We start from the raw sequence: 20,012 nt of genomic DNA, 5'->3' as shown, positions 1-20,012 counted from the left end.
ACCATTGAATGCTCAACTTATTACAGATTGTCTAGGAGTCATGGTGGTAAATCAATGCACATAAAATACAAAAATATCTTCTTTTAGATGTGAAGTATCCTGAAAACTCTGATAATATTTTGGAATTTTTGTTATCCTCCATAATTTCAAATTTCTCCGTAAAGTAAAGGAAATTTCTGCTTTACAAATAGCAGAGCAGCGAAGTGGAAAACAACTTGACATCTTCAACAGTACTTATACCAAGGCCTTTCCTCAGTGAAAGTTAATAACCCCAAATGTGTTTTTTCACATTTTTGCAAAGCCTTTCATGTGCTACAGACTGAAATGGTGCCTGTGTATATCACAGCCTTTTATCATTCCACATGAATATATCTTGTGTGACAGGATTTGGTATCAGTTAAAGTTTCTGCACAACGAAAAGCAGGGAAAAACCTGCATATTGTCCCAGTTTTGCGGATGGTCCAGAGTCAGAGGCAGATGTACTGCACCAGAAGCTCTGCTAAGGGAACATACAACTATCAAGCAGTTTCTCCAACACTTGACAAGCATTTTATCCAAGGACTGCTGCATTACAGGAGCCTCCAGTCTCTACCACAAACAGCAGCACAAGACATCACCCCACAGACAGGATGGAGAATGTTCTGACAGCTGCATTAGTGAAAGGAAATGTCACCAAGAGGTGCCATTTATGCTCATTCAGTGAATGTAGGAACTAAACATATGATGCTGTGCAGGGTTTTGCTGGGGTAGAGTTAATTTTCCTCACAGCAGCTGGGTTTTGGCTCTGTGCTGGAAACAGGGCTGATAACACAGGGATGTTTGAGTTATCACTGAGCAGGGATTACACACAGCCAGGGCCTTTCCTGCCCCTCACCCTCATCCGTGAGGAGGTTGGGGGGCACAAGGAGCTGGGGGGGGACACAGCCAGGACAGCTGAGCCCAGCTGAGCCCAGGGATATCCCAGAGCATACAGCACCACCCTCAGCACATGAAGCTGGGGAGAAGGAGGATGTGGGGGATGTTTGTCTTCCCAAGTCACTGTGAGACCTGATGGAGCCCTGGGGATGGCTGAGCTCCTGCCTGCACATGGGAAGTGGTGAATGAATGCCTTGTTTCGCTTTGCTTGCACACATGGCCTTTGCTGCACCTGTTTAAACTGTCTTTATCTCAACCCACGAGTTTTCTCACTTTTCTCTCCCAGTTTTCTCCCTCATCCCACTGGCAGGAGTGGGCGAGTGGCTCCTGGGGCTGAGTTGCTGGCTGGGGTTAAATCACCACACAAGCACTGAAGCCTGTGGTTGTACAAAACATTGTCCAGGGTGGTCCCCACCTGCAGATGCATTTCTGGAGAAGCTAATCCCAAAAACAATCTCTTTGTCCATTACCTGTTGAGCAGAACCTGTCCCTAGCTGAAGATAACAGTTCACTGAATGGTTGGGAGATAAGATGCAACTCAGAGTCCCTCCATGTGAGCACAACACCCCTGTGTTACCTGTGAGCAAGGTGCTCAGTCCCCTGCCTTTTGAAAATGGGGATAAATACTTTGCCTTTCCAAGAAATGAGATCAGCAACTCCAGTCATGTTTGGGAAGCACTCTAGAGATTACTGCAGTACAAAGTCTTTTATGTTCTCTTTTTCTTCTCTCAGCCTTGCCAGGGTCTTTGTGTAACATTTGGCTTGCCAGTGGATTGCGCTATTAGAGAATTTCATTTTCAGTGTTCATCATGCTCATTGCCACCTAATCCTATACCAAGGGGGAAATTTTTAAGGGGAAAAAAGCAGCTGCTGGATGGAGTGTCTCTTCCTTAATAACTAATCTTTACTGATATTTTTTAAGTCACCTAAATTCCACTTCTTGGGAATTAAATGCTTTCTGCATGCTGTCAAACACAGAAATTATGTTTCACCCCCCTCCCCTCATCTATGGGGAAATCCCTGATCTCTCACAGTCATAAGTAATTTAGGATCAGACACAGATGGGCTGAGATGTGAATGCCTCAGGGAGCAACTGAAATAGCTCCCTGATAGACATCACAGGGGCTGAGCACAGCATCCCTCTGCCTTTATTCTGATTATCGTGACTGCCAACAGCCTCTTGTTTGGAGTTTGCTGGAGTTCTTGTCTGTACTCTTGCTGTGGATGGCGAGGGCGAATGCTCTTCATAGATGAATAACCACTAATTTGGAACTGCAGAGCTCTGTCTTAATAAGCAGGACTGAGTTCTTCTATCAGTCAGCTCCAGCAGCTCACAGGGAGGTCACCACTGAGAGCCAAACACGGCATGGGAGCCATGAAATTACCTTTAGTTCCCATGTGACACTCGTTTCAATAGGTCAGACCTCACCAACATCACTGTACCCCAGAGCATCTCAAATGTGCAAGGCTACTGGATAATACTGTCTGCTGTTGCCCTCTACAACTGAAGCTATTTTGGCTCTGGAAAGGCAGATTTTCTCAGGAACACAGCTAGATTTTGCAGCCTGTGTGCAGAGTCTGATGCAGCAGCATAAATGTACGTTTTAGAGAGGTCTGCAAAGAACGTAGATTTCCTGTGAATCCCTGTCTCCCACGAAAAGGAGAAATGCCACTGCCATTCTCCACTCAAGCAGCACCACACACTTCCAGGGCCACACAAACCCCTCTGCCTCCATTTTTACCGAGAACAAGATCCTCTGAGGAAGAACAGAAATTCAGGTGGTTGCATCAGGCTGATTGCTCCTAAGGGAAATTCCAGTGGGCAACAGTCAAAGAGCCTCATTTCAAAATTAGCCCAAGACAGGAGAGAAACTCTGTGTGGCCTAATTTGATGCCTGCTGCAGAGAGCCAGTGAGCCCTGTGAGACCATATATTCCTGATAAGAAATGCCAGCCTCCTCAAGTTTGCAGTGTTGCAAACAGCAAGATGAACAAGAAAACCCTCTTTTGTAGCACATTTCTTTTTAAAGTTCAACCCTGTTAATGACTGCAAAGTTATTTACATTCTGCTGCCGAAGTGTGAGCTGCAGAGGGTAAACACCTAATGGCTGTTCATCCTGTTAATTAAGTACTTTCTCCAAGAGGGGGAAAAAATAGGGAGAAATGAGACAAAGTAGTTGGAGGGGGAGCTGTACAACATGGGGGAAAGGGACTACACAACTCAACATTCCTCATCAGACACTTCCAAGAGATAATAGTTTTTTGCAGGATGAATATCCTATCCAAAAACACAGCTGCTGCTCACATGCCCGTGAGTAGCAGCACTGAAGCACTAATGAAAATCCAAATGCCAGCATTCCTGCCATCAAGATCACACGGCTGAGCTGGACGAGCCCTTCAAGAAAACCAGGTGCTACCCAAATTGCTCAAGCCCTCAGCTGGTGAATAAAACAAACTCCAGATCCTCCACAGATGAACATATGGCCTCAAATTAAGATGGGAATTTAGTTTCATCTGTTCTTAAAATATTTTGAATTATGATGACACATGAATCTTAACTAAAGGTCTCCTATCCATAATAGATCTCTCTGGTGGTAGCAGACATGAACTCAGCTTAAGTGGTAGCAATTGGAAATTCAGCAGTGAGGTGAATGCTGGCAAAAGGAAAGAGTGAATAACCTCTAAAAGCCTGCCACTGTTCCATCAAAATTCATGGGTTTAACACCTTCCAGTTGGATTGGCTTAAATGTTTAAATTAAAAGGTCCCACATATCCTAGGACAAAGACAGACGCTTGCAAATCCTGGATACTTACCCATGGAAAAAGCAATTATAAAGTCTTTAAGCTTGAAATTAAATCCATCTCTACCCAGAGTGCTTCAGCGTGTGTTTAGCTGTAGGTTTGTGTTTACGGCTTGTGTCAGCAGGATTTAGGTGCATTAAATTCTGCACTGAATCAAGGCAAGGTACTGAACTCTGCTCCTGGAGCAGACTCCCCACCAGAACAGGTTCCTCTGGGTCAGACCCCGAGCAAGAGCCCAACAGAACCACAACTTTTCAGTATTTATTCCAGCAGTCAGCTGACTACAGGTGATAAATAAATTCCTGAGGGATGTATCCCAGCAAACATCCCAGGATACAGCTCTCTTACAAAGATGCAGGAGGTCTGGGCTGGGTTTCCAGAGGCAGAGTGCTGCAGAACGAGCAAGCGCTGGGTGTGAGCAATACACCCCACCATGAGTTAATTCCCTACACACACCTGGGTCCTAAGAGCTGAGCAGGGGATTTCAGACACAGAAGCACTGGAAAAACATTAAAAACCATTTAGAGACAAATCTACCAACATCTCCTAAGTCTCCTTTCAGGCAGCACTTCAGGAGTTACAGATTTTGGAAACGAATACTGGGAGCTCTCAGGGGCTTTAGGAGAAGTGGGGAAGGTATTGACTCTTAAGTAAAAGGCTGGGCTCATTCTCTCTGGTGAATTACTAACATTTACATTAAATAAATGATAAGTAAAGCAAGCATGAAAAGTTTAAAAGCCATTCAGGAGTATTTTTAAATACCTACTTTACCCGATTAGTGTTAATAAAAAGTTCCAAAATTCTTTTTCTTTGCTTCCTTTCTCACCTGAGACGCATTTACGCTGAAACTGTGTAATTCTGGTTTCCTTTTTCTTTCTGCCTTACCTTCTCCTGAATGAGTAAATTTACTCCAATATCCACAAAAGAGCAGATTAGCACACTACAAACACTTCTCACCTTCGTGGGAATGTCCAAAGCCCACCTCTGCTCCTGGGCTGTATCACCCTGGCAGAACATACGCTTTGCTGAAGGAAGTTTACTCAGCCCGCTGGGGTTTGGAGAGAATAAGAACAAAAACTGCATTCACAGCTTTTAAATGTCAGTCTGCACAAGAGCTCAGTTTGGGGGGTGTCATGACAAACCCATCTATTCATCTCACTTCTCCCAGAGCCACATGTGAGGTGGTGACTGTTCTCAGTCACCTCATCCAGATGGTGATGGACCTGATCTACACATGAGGTGTGAGGAGGGTGGAATCTCAGCTCTCTTCTGAGTGGAGCTTCATAACTCACTTCTCTAAGGCACAGGAGTGAAGTTGAAATTCCCAGAAATCAGATAAATAACAATGATCATTTCTATATCCAAATGAGAGAATCCATACCCCCAGTTTCCCCCCGGAGTTTATTACTTCAGGGTGTCATTCAAAGTATGAAATAACGTGATTTACTCTTCTCCACTGACATAAAGCTGACTCCAAACACACTTCAGACCTTCAGATATGGGAACACTGAACACTTGGCTGTTACAATACACAAGGCATCACTTCTCCTCTCCAGTTCCTGTTGTCTATAGAAAGCCCATCAATCACGTCCTGTACTTTGGCTTTGGCTTCCCAAGCCTCTTCCCTGGCTGGCAAGAAGACTGATGGCAAACATGAAGTTAAGGGAACTGTCAAACTCACTAAATCATCCTTGAATGCTGTTAAAACAGTGGCAACCTCTTTAGCTTTCAACATATATCCTGTCTTCGTCCAGGAGATCATTAAGTAAGAGGCACAAGGCACCAAAAATGACTTAAAGAATGATCCTGGCGTTTTCTGCCCGCTACACATCACCATAACGCAATCCAAGTCCTTGTCCTTGACCTACATACCAGTCTTAGGGTGCTTTTTCAAATTTGTGCATTACAAGATTAGTCAGAGATGATTTTGCTGTCAAAAGACAGTGTTCTGCAGTTCTGTTCCGTGACAGCTGCAATATGTGGCTAACCTTCATCAAGGGAGAACATTTCGGCGTTACGTGAACGATGTACCAAATAACGCTGTTCCCTCAAATAAACATTCCAGTCCACTTTGTCAAACCGGTGAACCATCAGCCCTCAGAATATTATTTCTTCTTCCAAGTTTGGAGAGGAGTTAAGATTTAAGTGCCACTTGTCCTAATTTTTGTAACACGATGATGCAGCTGTACAGGTTAAATTTCCGTGACAATTTCCCGAACTGAACAAATAGATCTGGCAACTGCACAAGCCCGTAGAGGAGGGCTCTGAGTCATGCACCACCAGTGATCAGCAGGGATGGCTCTTTTAAGGGTGCAAACACAGATAAATCTCCCCACCTGCCACCCTGAATTCCATCCTCTAAGGCTGCTGATAACAGCTCAGTTAGTGCCACGCTCACAGAAGATTTTCTAAGGTGGTCAGCTGCTGCTGGGATGGAGTTTGAGACAAAACAGCTTCATTTAGCACAGGCCACCGTTCACACACCAGATGGGAATGTTGCTGCAGACAACAATGAACAAATGAAAGGATGGCTGTTGGGAAAGGGAAGGTCACATCTGGACACTCACTGCTTTCGAAATCCCTAAATTTACGTTCAGGTCTGTGGCACAGGAGGTGAGGCCATCCCCACCATGGAACACACTAAGAAATACGGCCGTTCCAGTTCCCTAGAAACCAAGGAAAGCTTCCACGAGGAGCAGCTCTGCTTCCCTCAGCTAGTCCTAATAAAGACCTTTTCACGACTTGCTGATTTCCTTCAAGAAATCTGGAAGTAAAAGCCTCTTTATTACTCTTCTGAGCTGTGCAGGCTCAAGCAAGACTTTCCATTGTGCCTTTAAAGAGCACAATACAATATTCAGCCCGGTATCATTATTCCTCCAGGCAGTATGGCAAGAAAACAGACAAACCCACAGGAGAATAACTTAGCTTTGCCTGCAAGCAAAGAAAGATCTGTGGCCATCCATCAAGATACCTGAATGGCTTTCAAAACGGGTAAACAAGGCGCAGGCGACGAGCTTTGATTTTCACCGACCTCGCACTTCATTTTTCATGCTTCTCTGATATTTTTATAAGCTCTTTTTATACACTAAGTGAAGTGCCCTTAGAAATTTCCCAGGTTTATGCATGCTCCCTGGAGAGGGATGCTGTGCTCCTGACTGCAGCCACACAGTTGACAAGAGTCAAGACACAGCGGAAAAATATGCGGCATGGCAGGAATGATTATTCATTCACTCCAGAACTGCATCTCAGGAGGTGCTTGTCTATGTAAATGTCCTGGAAAAAAAAAAAAAAAGAAAAAAAAAAAAAGGACTGAAACTGTTGAAGCTCCATCCTGAAGAGAAAAACGGCGAAGAGCACTGTTTTTAAATCAGAAAAGCAAACAATTCTGCTTCTGTCCTCTCCTGCCATTTGATTAGAGCACGGTGAGGAAGAGAGATGGAGGTTAAGGGTTTCTGAGAGGGAATTTCTCTGTGCACTCCTTTGATCTAATTCTGTGGAAGTGCTAAGCAATAGAGTCATAGATAAAATAATGGGGTTTTGCTGAGCGCCTTGCATTGTGTAGACCTTCTTACAGACACATAAACTAAACCTGCACAGCTATTTGCCAGCACCAGAAAAACACATTAGAACCCCCACTACTGTGATGTTTCACTTCATTTCGGAGATGTGAACAACCTGTGATGGCAAGCGGGAAAGCAGGAATAAGCGGAATGTGTCTTGCTATCCTTGTGGCTCAGCAGAATGTTAAATACCAGGAGAAATCTGCCCTTTTAGACCTCATTCAGTGCTATGCTGTGGTGGTTTTACATTACTGGCAAAGCAAAAAAAAACTTAAAGGGACATAAAAATTCTCTCTGCGTGCTGCCCCTGCTCTGATTCCCTAACCCCGCCATACACCCTGTACACACAACTGTGCTTTACGAGACTGGCAAGATCCTAAGAGATGACTTTTCCCCATCTTTTCTTAGAAATGCAAACAAATTAACAAATGCAGAGCTAATGTGGTGCCAGGAGAGCACAGCGAAGACTGATCCTCAACAGCTGAGCTGTGCCTTTTCCTATTAGGCCCTCAGCACCCTTTCTCCTTCCAAAATTAGTCATGAATAAAAGAACTGGAAGAGTAATAACATGAAGACAAATGCCACATACTACAGAGCATTTATGAAAAGCCTGCTGGTCTCTTAGACCTTAATTACTGTGATCCTTGGAAAATAATTTCTTTAACAGAGGACTGAGAGAACTGATGTGTCCGTGCTGGGTCTAACTCATCATGTTCCACAGTGTACTAGTGCTGTCCTCATTTTTCCCTAGTATTTTGTGACTGCCATGCAAAGAGGGCTCACAGCTATTAAGTCCTTCCCACCTTCTGGAGAAAGTTGAAACTGAGGACAACCATTCTACACTTCAGATGAGAAGGGAGAGGGAGCTTAAGAACATCTCACAGCATGTTTTTACCATTTGCTGCCATAAAATATACTACAAAGCTACCTAAGGGCACATTTTAATATTTCCTGTGTAATTGATTTTTTTTTTTTTTTTTTTACCTTCTGTGTAAACAGTAATTTACCTTCTAGGATTTAGGGGCTTATTAAAAACAAACAGGAAAAGCAACAAATTCATTCTCCATTGTTTTGGCCCTCCTCCAAAGAAGAACAGTCTTCTTCCTCATGAGCAACACATTTCTCAGTTTATAAAATGCTTAGCATGTGTCATGTTTGGGAATAATAAAAACTTGTACCTCCCAAGGGGTTTTTTTGGGGGAAAAAAAAACGGAATGGGAGATTTTTCCAGCCTTTGTAGAGACAAACTCCACGATCTCTTCACCCATTTCCCCTTAACAGCTTCCCTGAAAAGAATCTTGAAGTTGACCTTATCTCCCTGATTAAGCTGAAATGGAATAATTTCATATTTGGGGGAAAAAATTCAGGTTTATTTCACTCGAAAAAAGCTTCAGGAAATTCGTCTGAAATCAGTGTGAAATTACACAGAACTAACAACTGCAGTAACAACTGACACCCCAGAAAATAACCAAAGTTCACACTGGATTCTCCTCTTAGGCTACCAGAGATTTGACTTTTATCTTTGTCAACGTTAAGATGTAAAAAGCCTCTCCATCCAACCCAATCCCATTTAAAGTCGAGACATAAAAAGCTTCAGCAGAACAAGATGATCTACTTTTAAAAGTCTGCTGGTTTTCTCTGCAGAACTGTCTTTCATGAAAACCAAACTTGCTTCTGTTTTCCTTCCTGTCCCCACAAAAATCCTCTCAGTCTGATACTCTTCAGTCAGGATTGAAAAACATTTCTCAGTGTCTCCCTGGCAAATGTTCCTACTCATTTTTTCAGAAGCTGGCAAGGATGTTTGTATCTTCCTAGATGTTTTGTGTTGTGCTAATTACCATGATAAGATGGCCTAATTATCATGATAAGAAAACCCCAGCCGCCCTGCAGGATGCTTCAGGGTTTTTGTGAATAACCACGTGGGATGACAGGGTTCAGTAGCTGGTTTCCCAACCTCATTCATTCTGCCCCTGCCCACCAGTATTCCACCTGAAAACAGCACTGACTTTAGCTGGCAACGCAGAGCATATTTGCTATCATTTTTAGGCTGGAACTGTCATGAATATGTCACAAAACATGGAATTTGTCCATATGCTTGGAATTCAGTCAAATACGCCTGAAAAAAAAAAGATAAAAACTGTCAAGAAAGCAGGCAACGATTAAAAATTTTAAAATAAAAGAGCTTCAGGACTGTTCAGCACCACATTTCAAACACAGTGAGCTGCTTCAGACTTGCAGCTTCTGAGTGTGAACACGAGAGCAGCCACAGATTTACACCTGGATGCCACCAGTGACACAGTGGGACTGCAGTGATCTGCACACAGCAGTGCTGGGGTAACCTGGAGCTTGTGGCTGCAGAGTCTGGTCCTGCCAGGCCCGTGGAAAAACAGAAGTAGAATCTCTGGTCCTTCTCAGATTCAATGAACATTGACCTGATTACCTGCATTGCCCTTCTCCAGAGTAACTCTTCACTACTCGTCCGTGTCCTTAAAGCACCTGTGGTGTTACCTAACCCCGTCTCAGAGCAAAAAACACAACTTGACAGGACACCAGTGAGCCTTGCTGACATTTCCCTAGAGCAGCCCAGTAAGAGCAGGAAGTGGCCAAGTGTTGGATCCCAGGGAGTTTGAGGCTTTGGCTCCAGCTCATTGCATCGAGGGGCTGGCACTGGGGAGGCACAACAACCCAAAGGGATGAAAGGAAATCTGCATCTTTCACCTCTTGGCTATCTGTACCTCGGATGCAGCCCTTCAGGGAGGTGGGATGGATCACACCATACTGGGTCAGTGTTGGATGTGGGGAAGACAGTGCAAAGAGGAGTGTGACAGGATCTTCTGCCACTCCCGTGACCATCCAGACACAGAAGAATGTAATACACATTGAAATTCAGTTCCTCAACCAAGCAATCAAACTCCTCCTTCAGATTACCTGGAACATCACTGCCCAACAGCAATATATCATCTCCTAAATTCTGTCTGCGTTTGGAAAGAGAAAGGAAATCCAGAGCCAACTAATGAAACTGTTGTCAGCATTCTCCTGGGGTTCCTGGCCTTTACTGAATCAACTTATAAATCTGTGGATTTGCAGGGCTTCTGAAAGTCTCTGTGCCCTTTAGCTGAAGTAATGGCTTCCCTCTCTGGAACTACAGGCAGGATTTGGAATTTCTGGGAATTGCTTCTCGGCTCTGAAAACAGAGATGGATCAAGGACCGAGGATCAAGAGGTGTCACGGATGTGAAGAAATATTTGCACCACATGAGTATTTTCACAAAACTGCTGGTAACTTGGAGACCTGGGACTCTGGGAGTGCTCCCAACCTCTCCTGCTCTCTTTAGCTGCTGTCACTTCCCTGGCCCTTTCAAGTTAGTGCTGAGTGGGTGCTTGGAAGTGCTTGGTGGCTGCAGGAAGTGAATTGTGGATTGTATTATTTCCTGCACGCCATGAGAAATCCAGTGAGTCAGCCTTCAGGAGCCACACAACCCCTTCTAGCTCTGGCTTCCTGTACAAAAACAGCCACTGGGAAAAGCTTTCGGAGCTAGCAGACCTGGAAATGCCTGAAGGCTGTTCTTTGCAGGGGGATGGGTTACAATGAGATGGGATTCAAGCAGCTTTGAGACAGAAATTATTGGTGCTGTAGAAGCCACAACCCACTGCAGCAAGTCCCAGTCCTGTTGCCCTCAATTGTCATCAGATTCACACTGTCACCAAGGTGCCCTGAGCCTCCTGGTTTGTGACTAATCCATGGGCACAACAAAAAATCCCACCTGGGAGCCAGCACTGAACAAACCCATAGCACCTCGAGAAATGAACTATTTTACCCGATACCTTCACATTTAGGCGGCTCTTACCTCTTTCTGGTGATACTTTATTGCTACCTTTAGCTTTGCCAAATCGTGACATTTTTGGGGATCCAGCTCTTCGCTTTGATCATCCCTGTGATTGAGAATGATCTCCAGCTCCCGGGAACTCCGTGCTTGATCCAAAAGGTCCTTAGCAAAACGCTTGCACTGCTGTGAAAGCTCTTCATACTCAGCCTTGAACTCATTTTCCACCTTGCTCAGCTCCTTCAGCTCCCAGCCCAGCCGGAATGCAGTCAGGATGGGATCCTCGCTCGATAAGGCAATCAATGAAGGGCTGGCTAAGGCTTTGTAGATGTTCAGCCTCGACCTGGAATGCCTCAGGCTGTCCACCTCCGAGCTGGAGACACATTCCACACAGTTGCACCTGATCTGGTGCGGGCGTGGGATTGTCACCCGTCTTTGGACAAGCAGTTTGATGATCTCGTAGTTGTTGGTGTGAGCCGCCAGCATGATCGGGGTGATATCCGGAGTGAACTCCGAAAACTGGGTGTCCATCATCAAGGTTGGAACCTGCATGGAGGGATAAACCACAAGGGGTTGAAGGCGTATCTCATGTGGAGCAGCAGAATTCAGAAGTCCCTCCTTCATAGCTCTGATGTCAAAGCACTTTTTGATAACAAAACAGGGGTTTTATAACACCCTCTGTGCTTTACATCCTGTTGTCAGCAGGCTTATCCACACACTGCTATTCTGGCAAAACCACTTCCCCCCAAATCCTGCCAGTCTGGTGTAAAAGTCAGTCCCATCCCCATTCAAATGATTTACACATGAATCTGGTCTGAAATGGATATTGGCTCAGATACAAAATGGGGAAAAAAAAGAAGAAAAAAGGCCCAGTTAATTACACAAAAGGAAAGAAAGGCCTAGAAAAGAGTGAACACTGAATAGATTTCCATAACTACCATTATTTGCACCATATATCTGCACCAGCAGGCCAAGAACCTGCTCGTAGGCGGTCCTGCACACACCAAACCCTGGCCTGAAGTTGGTCAAAACTCTTCCTCTCTTTTTCCTACTGTTTCTATTTGAAAATATTTTTCAGTGTAAGGATACATTACATAACTGCCCTCAGAATAGACTGGTGGGGTTTTTTTAAAACAGATTTGAAAAAAAATTAAATGTAAAATTAATGAGCCATAGTCCACTACAAATAAGCCCCTCCAGGGTGTGCATTATTCAGCTACTGCTGCACTTCTCAAAAGATGAGCTTAATGCACACCCTGTTGTGTCTTATTACTATATGCAGAGCGCAAAATTAGATGGGAATGCTCTTACATCCCAAGCACCCAGTGTGTTTCCACTTGCAGGCAGGCAGCTCTCTTTGTTGTGTGTTAATCACTACTCAAACACTCTGTTCTCCCCGTGCCCACCACTCCTGCCCTGGCACATCCCGCTGCTCCAGGGGGCATGGCTGGGTTGGGGGAACAGTGAGGCTGCTTCCCTTTGAAAATATCAAAGGTGTCTTGGAGAAACTGTTGCCAAAAAAGTCCTAATGGCAGGGAACGCTTCTCAGTCTGCCTAAACCCAAAAAACAAAGCAGTGATGAAGGAGCATGAGGTAAGAAATCCTGCTGTAGGATACACCTGAGGCTGGTGATGAGACCTCCAATCTTGGAATCTCAGTTCCCTGGGAGGTAAGAGCCCCTAGAGCACTGAAGAGCCAAAGCTGATCAATACACGTAACAGGTGACAGGGACTGTTCATGACCACCCAAAAGTGGTCACCACGCTGAGGTACAGGCTCAGTTACAGCAGCAGGGCTCACTGGGTGGCTGCAGGCATTTTGGGGAATAAATCTGCTCCCCTGGATGCGCCACATGAGGAGTTAAATCCCGGGCAACCTGCAGACACGTGAGTGTGGAGAGGCTTTGCTAAGCAGGCTGGTGCCCACAGAGGCTGGAAGGAGAGAAAACAGGATTTGCTGTGGGTCGTGGAGGGCTTGGTGTCTCTTAGCAAGGTTGGACAAATGCATTTTAAGATACCCAGTAACAAAAGGCTGAAAGCAGCTCTCTGCGTAAGGTCTTGCACTTTCTTCCTTTCCCTTTGCTTAGCTCGTTTAGGTAGTTTGTTAAATGTCAAGAGAAAGGTGTGCGTTTTTCTTTTTTTCTCTTCCTTAGAAGCTCTTTTTTTTTTTTTTTTTAAAGACCTGATGCTTGAATGCAACTGCATTTATCTTTCTTCCTGTCCTTTTGCAGTCAGTGACTGGCTGCTGTATTCAGAGCCTGTGCCTCAAAGGAAGAACGCTTTCCCTCCTCTATCACTTCTATTACGGTCGAGTTTAATCTTGTTTTTCTACATGGAAGTTATTGTACCCAGGGCTGTAAAAAAAGGCATTTTCAGCTTTACACAGATGAGGTATTCATGTTGCTTGGAATATGAAATGGGCACTCGAGGAGAAGGCAGTGATGCTACAGGTGGGGATAGTGCTAATCCTGTCTGCTCCTGAGGCTTTCTAAATCTGGATCTAGGGGATGCCAAAATGGCTTTCCCAAGGTTTGGGAACGAATGCAGTGATCTCTCATCCCTTATTCTGGCTCATATCACAAGCCCTTTCCCCCAAAACAGAGCGCTGCTTCATGAGGACTCGAGCGGTGGCGGGGAAGGTGTGTTTTCCTGGGCAGCACTTTTAATTAAGGGATAAAGAGGGAAATGGTGGTGCAGAGCCACACAGGCTCCCGGGGAGCAGATCAGTGCAAGGCCTCCAATCACAGGAGCTGGAGCTATTTCTGAGCAGCAATGCAAACCAGCAAAGCCCAGAACAGGGACAGTGTGACGGGGGGCAGCTGAGGCCTCTTTTCAGTGTCTGCCTGACCCAAAGGCCATGAATTGGCCCAAAATTGCCTATCTCGTGAAAAGTATTTTTGTTGTCTTCTCACAAAGTGTTTTTTGATAACCTGCATCCTAAACTGTCTATTTTAAAGCTCTGGCCATGCAAAGCTTTTGCTCAAGGGCTGCGTTCTCTCACTGGAGGGGCAGCAGAGATTACAACAACGCTGATGTTCCTCCTCTGATGCTCCACTCAGCTGAGTTCATGTTCAGATCAGCTTCTCCTGTGTCTTAGGTTAACTTGCAGTGATGGAAGCAGAAGAGGAATAATTTATTCTACCCCAAGGGCTCTGCTAAGCTCTTCCAAGATTATTTTCATCAAGTGACCTGAAAAACAGAACTCTCTTCCATTAACCGCATCACCTGACACCAGCTGTTAACCTGAGTCCTTCAGAACCTTACTGTCACTACTTGCACAGGAGCAAATACCTTGTCTGTATTTCATCTTGGTTCTTTTCATTTGAGAAATTAATGCTACCACTAACAACTAGTGACTGAATGCTTGTTATCATCTGCCTAGATTTAATCCTCATAAGGTGCCTGCTTACTCCTGTACTACTGCTGCTCTGAAGGATGCTGCAGCGAGTGAAAAATCCCCTTTATTTGAAAAGGAGGCTGAAAAAACAAGCTTAATTCATTAAAGGAGAAGGATTAGCTCACATAAAAGTGCTGTTCAATGCAGCTAAGCTCTCCTCTGAATGGGAAAATAAGTTTTCCAGAAAAATAGTGCACGTCTGGAAAGGAGCTTGGCTAGAAAGAGAGCAGGAATCTCTGCTGTTAGTCGTGAGTACAGTGTAAGAGGAATTAAACTACAGAGAAAGAAAAAAGAAAAAAGCTGGCACTGAAGATCTGGTGGCCTTGTTGTAGGTCTTTTAAGAATTTTACTTTGAATTTAATCTAGTTTGGTATCTGTCCCTGGAGCAGCTCCTCTGGTTTAGTGTTGTATAAAAGCAACCCAGCTCAAGTGCTCCAAGACTGCTCAGCAATGTGAACCACACTGCAATAAATGGGAAAACTAAGGAGATTCAGCTCAAAAACATTCTCCTCGACCAAACTAACAGCCTAATGGAAATGCACCTTTTGCCTTTTATGGATAATAATGTTTTGTCTGAAAATAACTCATAGTGCTTTTACCTGTTACATTTGGAATTGCCCTGTTTTCAAGCCATCTCCATTTCATAAACTATCACCTCCCCTGGATCAGTGCAATGGATTGTAAGTATAACCATGATAAGCTGTAACTGCATTAATCTGCATTGTTTTCAGCTTGTGTAACTTTTTGTCTCAGCTTCCTGTTAGAGAAGGTTTTTCTAACTGCCAACACAAACTTGTGCAAGCCTCACTGGAAAGCTACAAATATAATTCTTACAGAAATGGAAGCTTGAGTAGTTTATTGATCAAGGATTTCCTGCTTCTACTTCGTTTTCTGCAAGCAGCCCCATGAGGGAAGCACACATGCCATCCACAGGCGTGGCCACAGGCACAGCCACTTCCTGTCATTCTATAAAGATGATTTTGTGCTGCATCAGTTTGGGCTCAGTGGTCAGAAGGAGCTTTAGCAGGGGTTTTGTTCAGAATCACAGTCCTGGGGTGCCTCTGGCTGCAGCTCTGTGAGTAGAGCACGAGGGACAGTCAGTGCTGCCAGGCTGCAGGTCAGTCCTGGTACCAGCAACAGGAAAATGTGTCTTGAGAAATGCACATCTGGTGACTGGCACAGCCAACTGAATCCTGCTCCTTGCCTGAACCCTGAATAAATTCCTTCATTGACAGAACCCCATGGGCCTTTGTTCCCTTCTCATGGAATCACAGAATGGGCTGGGTTGGAAGGGAGCTTAAAGCCCATCCAGTGCCACCCCTGCCATGGGCAGGGACACCTTCCACTGTCCCAGGCTGCTCCAAGCTCCGTCCAACCTGGCCTTGGACACTTCCAGGGATCCAGGGGCAGCCCCAGCTGCTCTGGGCACCCTGTGCCAGGGCCTGCCCACCCTCCCAGGGAACAATTCCTTCCCAATATCCCATCTACCCCCGCCCTCCTTCAGCTCAAGGCCATTCTCCCTTATCCTATCACCACATGCTCTTATGGAAAGTCCCTCTCCAGCTTTCTTGTAAGCTCCCTTTAGGCACTGGAAGGAACCTTATGTGAGACCCTGGGAGAACGGTACATGGCTGTATAAATTTCAGCAGTTATTTTAGGTGATACACTGGTGTGGGTTTCACTAACTCAGTATCTTAAGCAGAGATGCCTTGGGAGACGTCTGGTATCAGAGTGATGCCAGTATTTATATTAACAGGGAGTTGGTGTTTTTCTCTCAAGAGCAATTCATTGACTGAAATGATGCAATTTGGTTAATGAAATATAATGAACAACACAAACTGCTATCTAAAAGTAAAGTCGTTTAAGGGCTTTTATACTGGTTATGAACAAGCTTTGGCGTAAGGCACACGTTGTTGTAGATGTACTTATGGGCAAGCTCTGCTGTTACTGGAGCTTTCCACTGATTCCAATACAGCAGTCCCAAAATATCCAGCTGAAGAAAAGGCCCTTTCTCGTCTAAAATCTCCTCTGTGACTTACAAATGTGCCTGTAAAGCCAAATTAAACCTCTGCCCCTCAGACTGATACTGCAAAACAGTGAAAATTAGTACCTTTTAGTGCCTTGTAGCAAGCCAAATGCTGATACAAGGTTACCAGATGGTGCACATTAACACTAAAATAGGTACCTTTGAATAAAAAAGAGCATGCTTTAGAATCATAGAACTCCTAATAGTTGTTAATTAATTAACAGTCTAATACATTACTACTGAAAGAATGTGAAAAAGTCAATCTGTTCTATCTGTATAACCAAATATCCTTCTCTACAACCACTAAGCAAAAGCAAAATACGGATAGATCGGCTCTAGATTCTTCCAGTTTTAATTTGGCTTCTCATCCATGTGTTTAGAAATGGAGGTAGGCCCAGGGGATTAGTTCTCAGAACTAAACTGAAACCTAGTGCACTTGACAGTGGCAGAGCTGCATCAGAGCTTGTGTTCAGCCATGTGTTTAGGAAATGCAGCACAGCCAGGAAGATTGTCAAAAGATGTCACCATTTGTGGCTGATGCTACGTAATAACTTCATCTGTTGGGGATTAAAACAGAGGGATTCAGAGAGGAAAGGATTTTGCAAAGATGCATTTCAATGGCCTGTGGCAAGTTCCTGCAGTCAGAGCCCTCTCTCTCTCTGTGTCTCTCTCTCCTGAGCCCTCTCCTCCCCATGCATGTGGAGGAGATGAGATGAGGCACTTGATGAAATGAAGAAAGAGTGCAGTCACTGTGGCTGATTCTGCAAGTCACAGAGGGATGCTGTCAAAGGGTTACCTGTGTTTGAACCTCTTGTACTGAGCTGGAGCACAACCTGAGCTCCCTTTGCCCTGAACTGCTGTGTCTTGCTGCCGTTCGGAGCCACTGAATCCAGCAGGGAGATGAGCTACTGAGTGCCTTCCCCTATTTAGAGGAACCAGGGCAGTGTTGTGCCACGAGGAACTGCAGCCTCTCCTGGCTGTCCCTTCTCCTTGATGCCATGAAGACTTTTTGCCTTTTCTTTTATACCCCTGTTACACCTTTTTACAACTTCTGTATTCCTCGTGCTTTTTGCCAACACTCTTGGACTCGTTTGTCAAGCTGAGAGACTCAACATTTTAGAAGCTTCGTAGCTAGGGATCAGTGTGCCCCAGAGCCCAAGGTCCTCTCCAGAACACATTCTGTAAACCAAGATAGAACCATCCAGGGGAAGGTTCCTTGGGGAGGGGGGCTCACTCGAGCCTTTCATTGGGGAATCTTTGACAGATCTGCTAATTAGTAAAACCTATAATGTTATACCTGATCTTTGGGGGCATACTCGGCGGGGTGCATCTCGATGCATATGACCTGGACGTGTGCACCTAAGGGTCCTTAAAATAAATACAAAGGTAAAATCCCTTTTCCCCTTCTAACCGTGTTTGACTCTTTGATTTTAAGGCCAGGAAAAGGCATCAGTTGCTGGCGACCACAAAGGGACCCTAAAGACCCTGAAACTCACAGTCTTGGGTTGGAACACATCTTGCTTTGCCCCTCTCTTTGCCAGCAAATTACAGAGGGGCCAGAGCAGCAATCTAAGACTGTGACCAGGACTTTAGGACCCAGCATGAAAAGGCATCATCCTCTGTGCAGGAATGTTTTACAAGCCCACTGTAGCCCCAGCTTATCACATATTACGTGATCTTATCACATATGTGATGTTATCACATCAGCCACATCCAGGGAACCTGGGCTCCATTGTACACCTGCATGGTCTGGGGCTCGCTGAACGGGGACACTTCTCCAGTTGCAGCAAACGTGGCACTAAAGCTCAGGACCATCAAAAATCTGGACAAAAATGAAGTTGCTGAAGTGGCCTAAGTGACATGGCTCACAGCATGTTACAGGTCTCCCAAAAATGCAGTATTATGGATATTCCCAAAAGGCAGAGATCCCCTGGCTGCTTGCTGGAGCTGTCTCCTGAGACTGTGACACCAACACAGGTGTAAGTCCAGAATTACTGACGTGGGAGTGAACTGAATTATCTCCTCAAGATTGCATAGGCAGACTAGTTCACATATTCCTGATGACTGGAGTTTTTCCCCCTCATTTGGAAACATAAAATGCTGTTTGTTTGGCTTTTTTCACCTTTCTTTATTACCATTTTAAGAGTTACTCTGCGATAGGAGCAGCTGTTTTGAGTAAAAGTTATTAGGGTTTATTCTTTATTTTTAATGCTGGTTTTAAGGTTGGAAATTAATTTTATTAAAGAGCTTGCTTAATCCAGTCCTATAAATTTCTTAACTACTCTAAGGACCTAGGATCATTGCTGCATCTTAGATATTTTTTCATTTTATGGATAAGCTTTCCCCTGACCCCAAACACAACTGAAACAAAGACAGCCCATGGTTATCTGGAAATGTGCAGTCTCTGTCTTCAAGGTAATCTATATTTTATTATGGTTACTATTTTTCTAATATTCTTCAGGCTTTATTCTGGGAGGGAGAGTTGTCCAGCTTTTTGATTCATTTTTCTTGGTCTCTGTATTATCTATTCTTAGTGGTAACAAGGACAAGATGTGCTAATATAGGTTAATAATCATGCTATCTACAGCCTCTTGTATCATCTTTGTACATAAAACATCGCTTCTTCCTGTCATTTACTACCTTGTGAGGATGAGACATGTTTCATTAAGTTTAGGAGAGGTAATATGTTGCTAACAGGGCTTGAAAAGGGAGGGCTTTTTCCTTGGGTTGTGTTCATATTCAATTGCATTCCTTTAGGAAAAAAAAGTGAAATCAGATTGGATCATGAGACAGTGTCAGAGAGAGGAGTGAGTTACTGCATCTGGCGCCAGCCCAGCGCTGCCTGATGGTGCACAAAACACATCCTGATGCTCACCAACCAGGAGGTTCATTATTCCCCATTTTGAATATTAAGCTGTGCTTTTGGCACTGTTGTTTTACCAACCAAGAAGACACTGCGGCTTCTGAAAAGACCCCAGAGTTTGCAACAACAAAGAAATTACAATCTAGGCAGGTGGCAGGGGCTTGCATGAGAAAAAAAATCTGTGTGGCTGTGATCTTCCTTTATTCCCACTCAGGCAGTGACTTCCTCTGATATTCCCAGCGCTAGGAAGTTGAAAGCCTCTAGGTAAAGATGTGCCCCTGATGCTGCAGAGCCTGGCACTGCCTCATCTTCTCCTGCCTGGGGAGCACTTGGAGCACACCAGCCCTCTCTCACTGCCATGAAGCACCGACGATTCACACAGCCCTGAGCCTCTCGAGCAGTTTTCCAGCATCCTCCCAAGGCAATGACAGATCAAAGACCTTGGATCACAGCGTTCCCTTGCTACAGCAGTTCAGAGACAAGCAATACTGCTCCCAATACTGCCTTTTTGATATTCCACCACCACTGCCACCAAAATGCTGCCCCATCAGGCAGTTTTTTGCCATGGGATAGCAAAATACTGCTCATACAGGGATAAACAAGCCGTAAATGTGACTTTGCCAACCCAG

General features: G+C 44.7%; 1 protein-coding gene across 1 annotated transcript in view; it reads right to left on the bottom strand.

The window, feature by feature from the left end:
- Positions 1-20,012, bottom strand: part of TRPC5 (transient receptor potential cation channel subfamily C member 5) — a gene marked incomplete at both ends in the record, with an annotated part of 62,566 nt that overhangs the window by 35,031 nt on the left and 7,523 nt on the right. Inside the window, one exon of the mRNA XM_082289154.1 lies at positions 11,124-11,645. Coding sequence (XP_082145280.1) covers positions 11,124-11,645 — 522 coding nt within the window. The remainder of the gene's footprint in view (positions 1-11,123; positions 11,646-20,012) is intronic.

This window comes from Coloeus monedula (assembly GCF_965178545.1).
Source record: "Coloeus monedula genome assembly, chromosome: 12".
In the NCBI taxonomy this organism is placed as follows: Eukaryota; Metazoa; Chordata; class Aves; order Passeriformes; family Corvidae; genus Coloeus; species Coloeus monedula.
The sequence above is the reverse complement of the archived record's forward strand: the minus strand, read 5'-3'. Positions and strand labels throughout refer to the sequence as shown.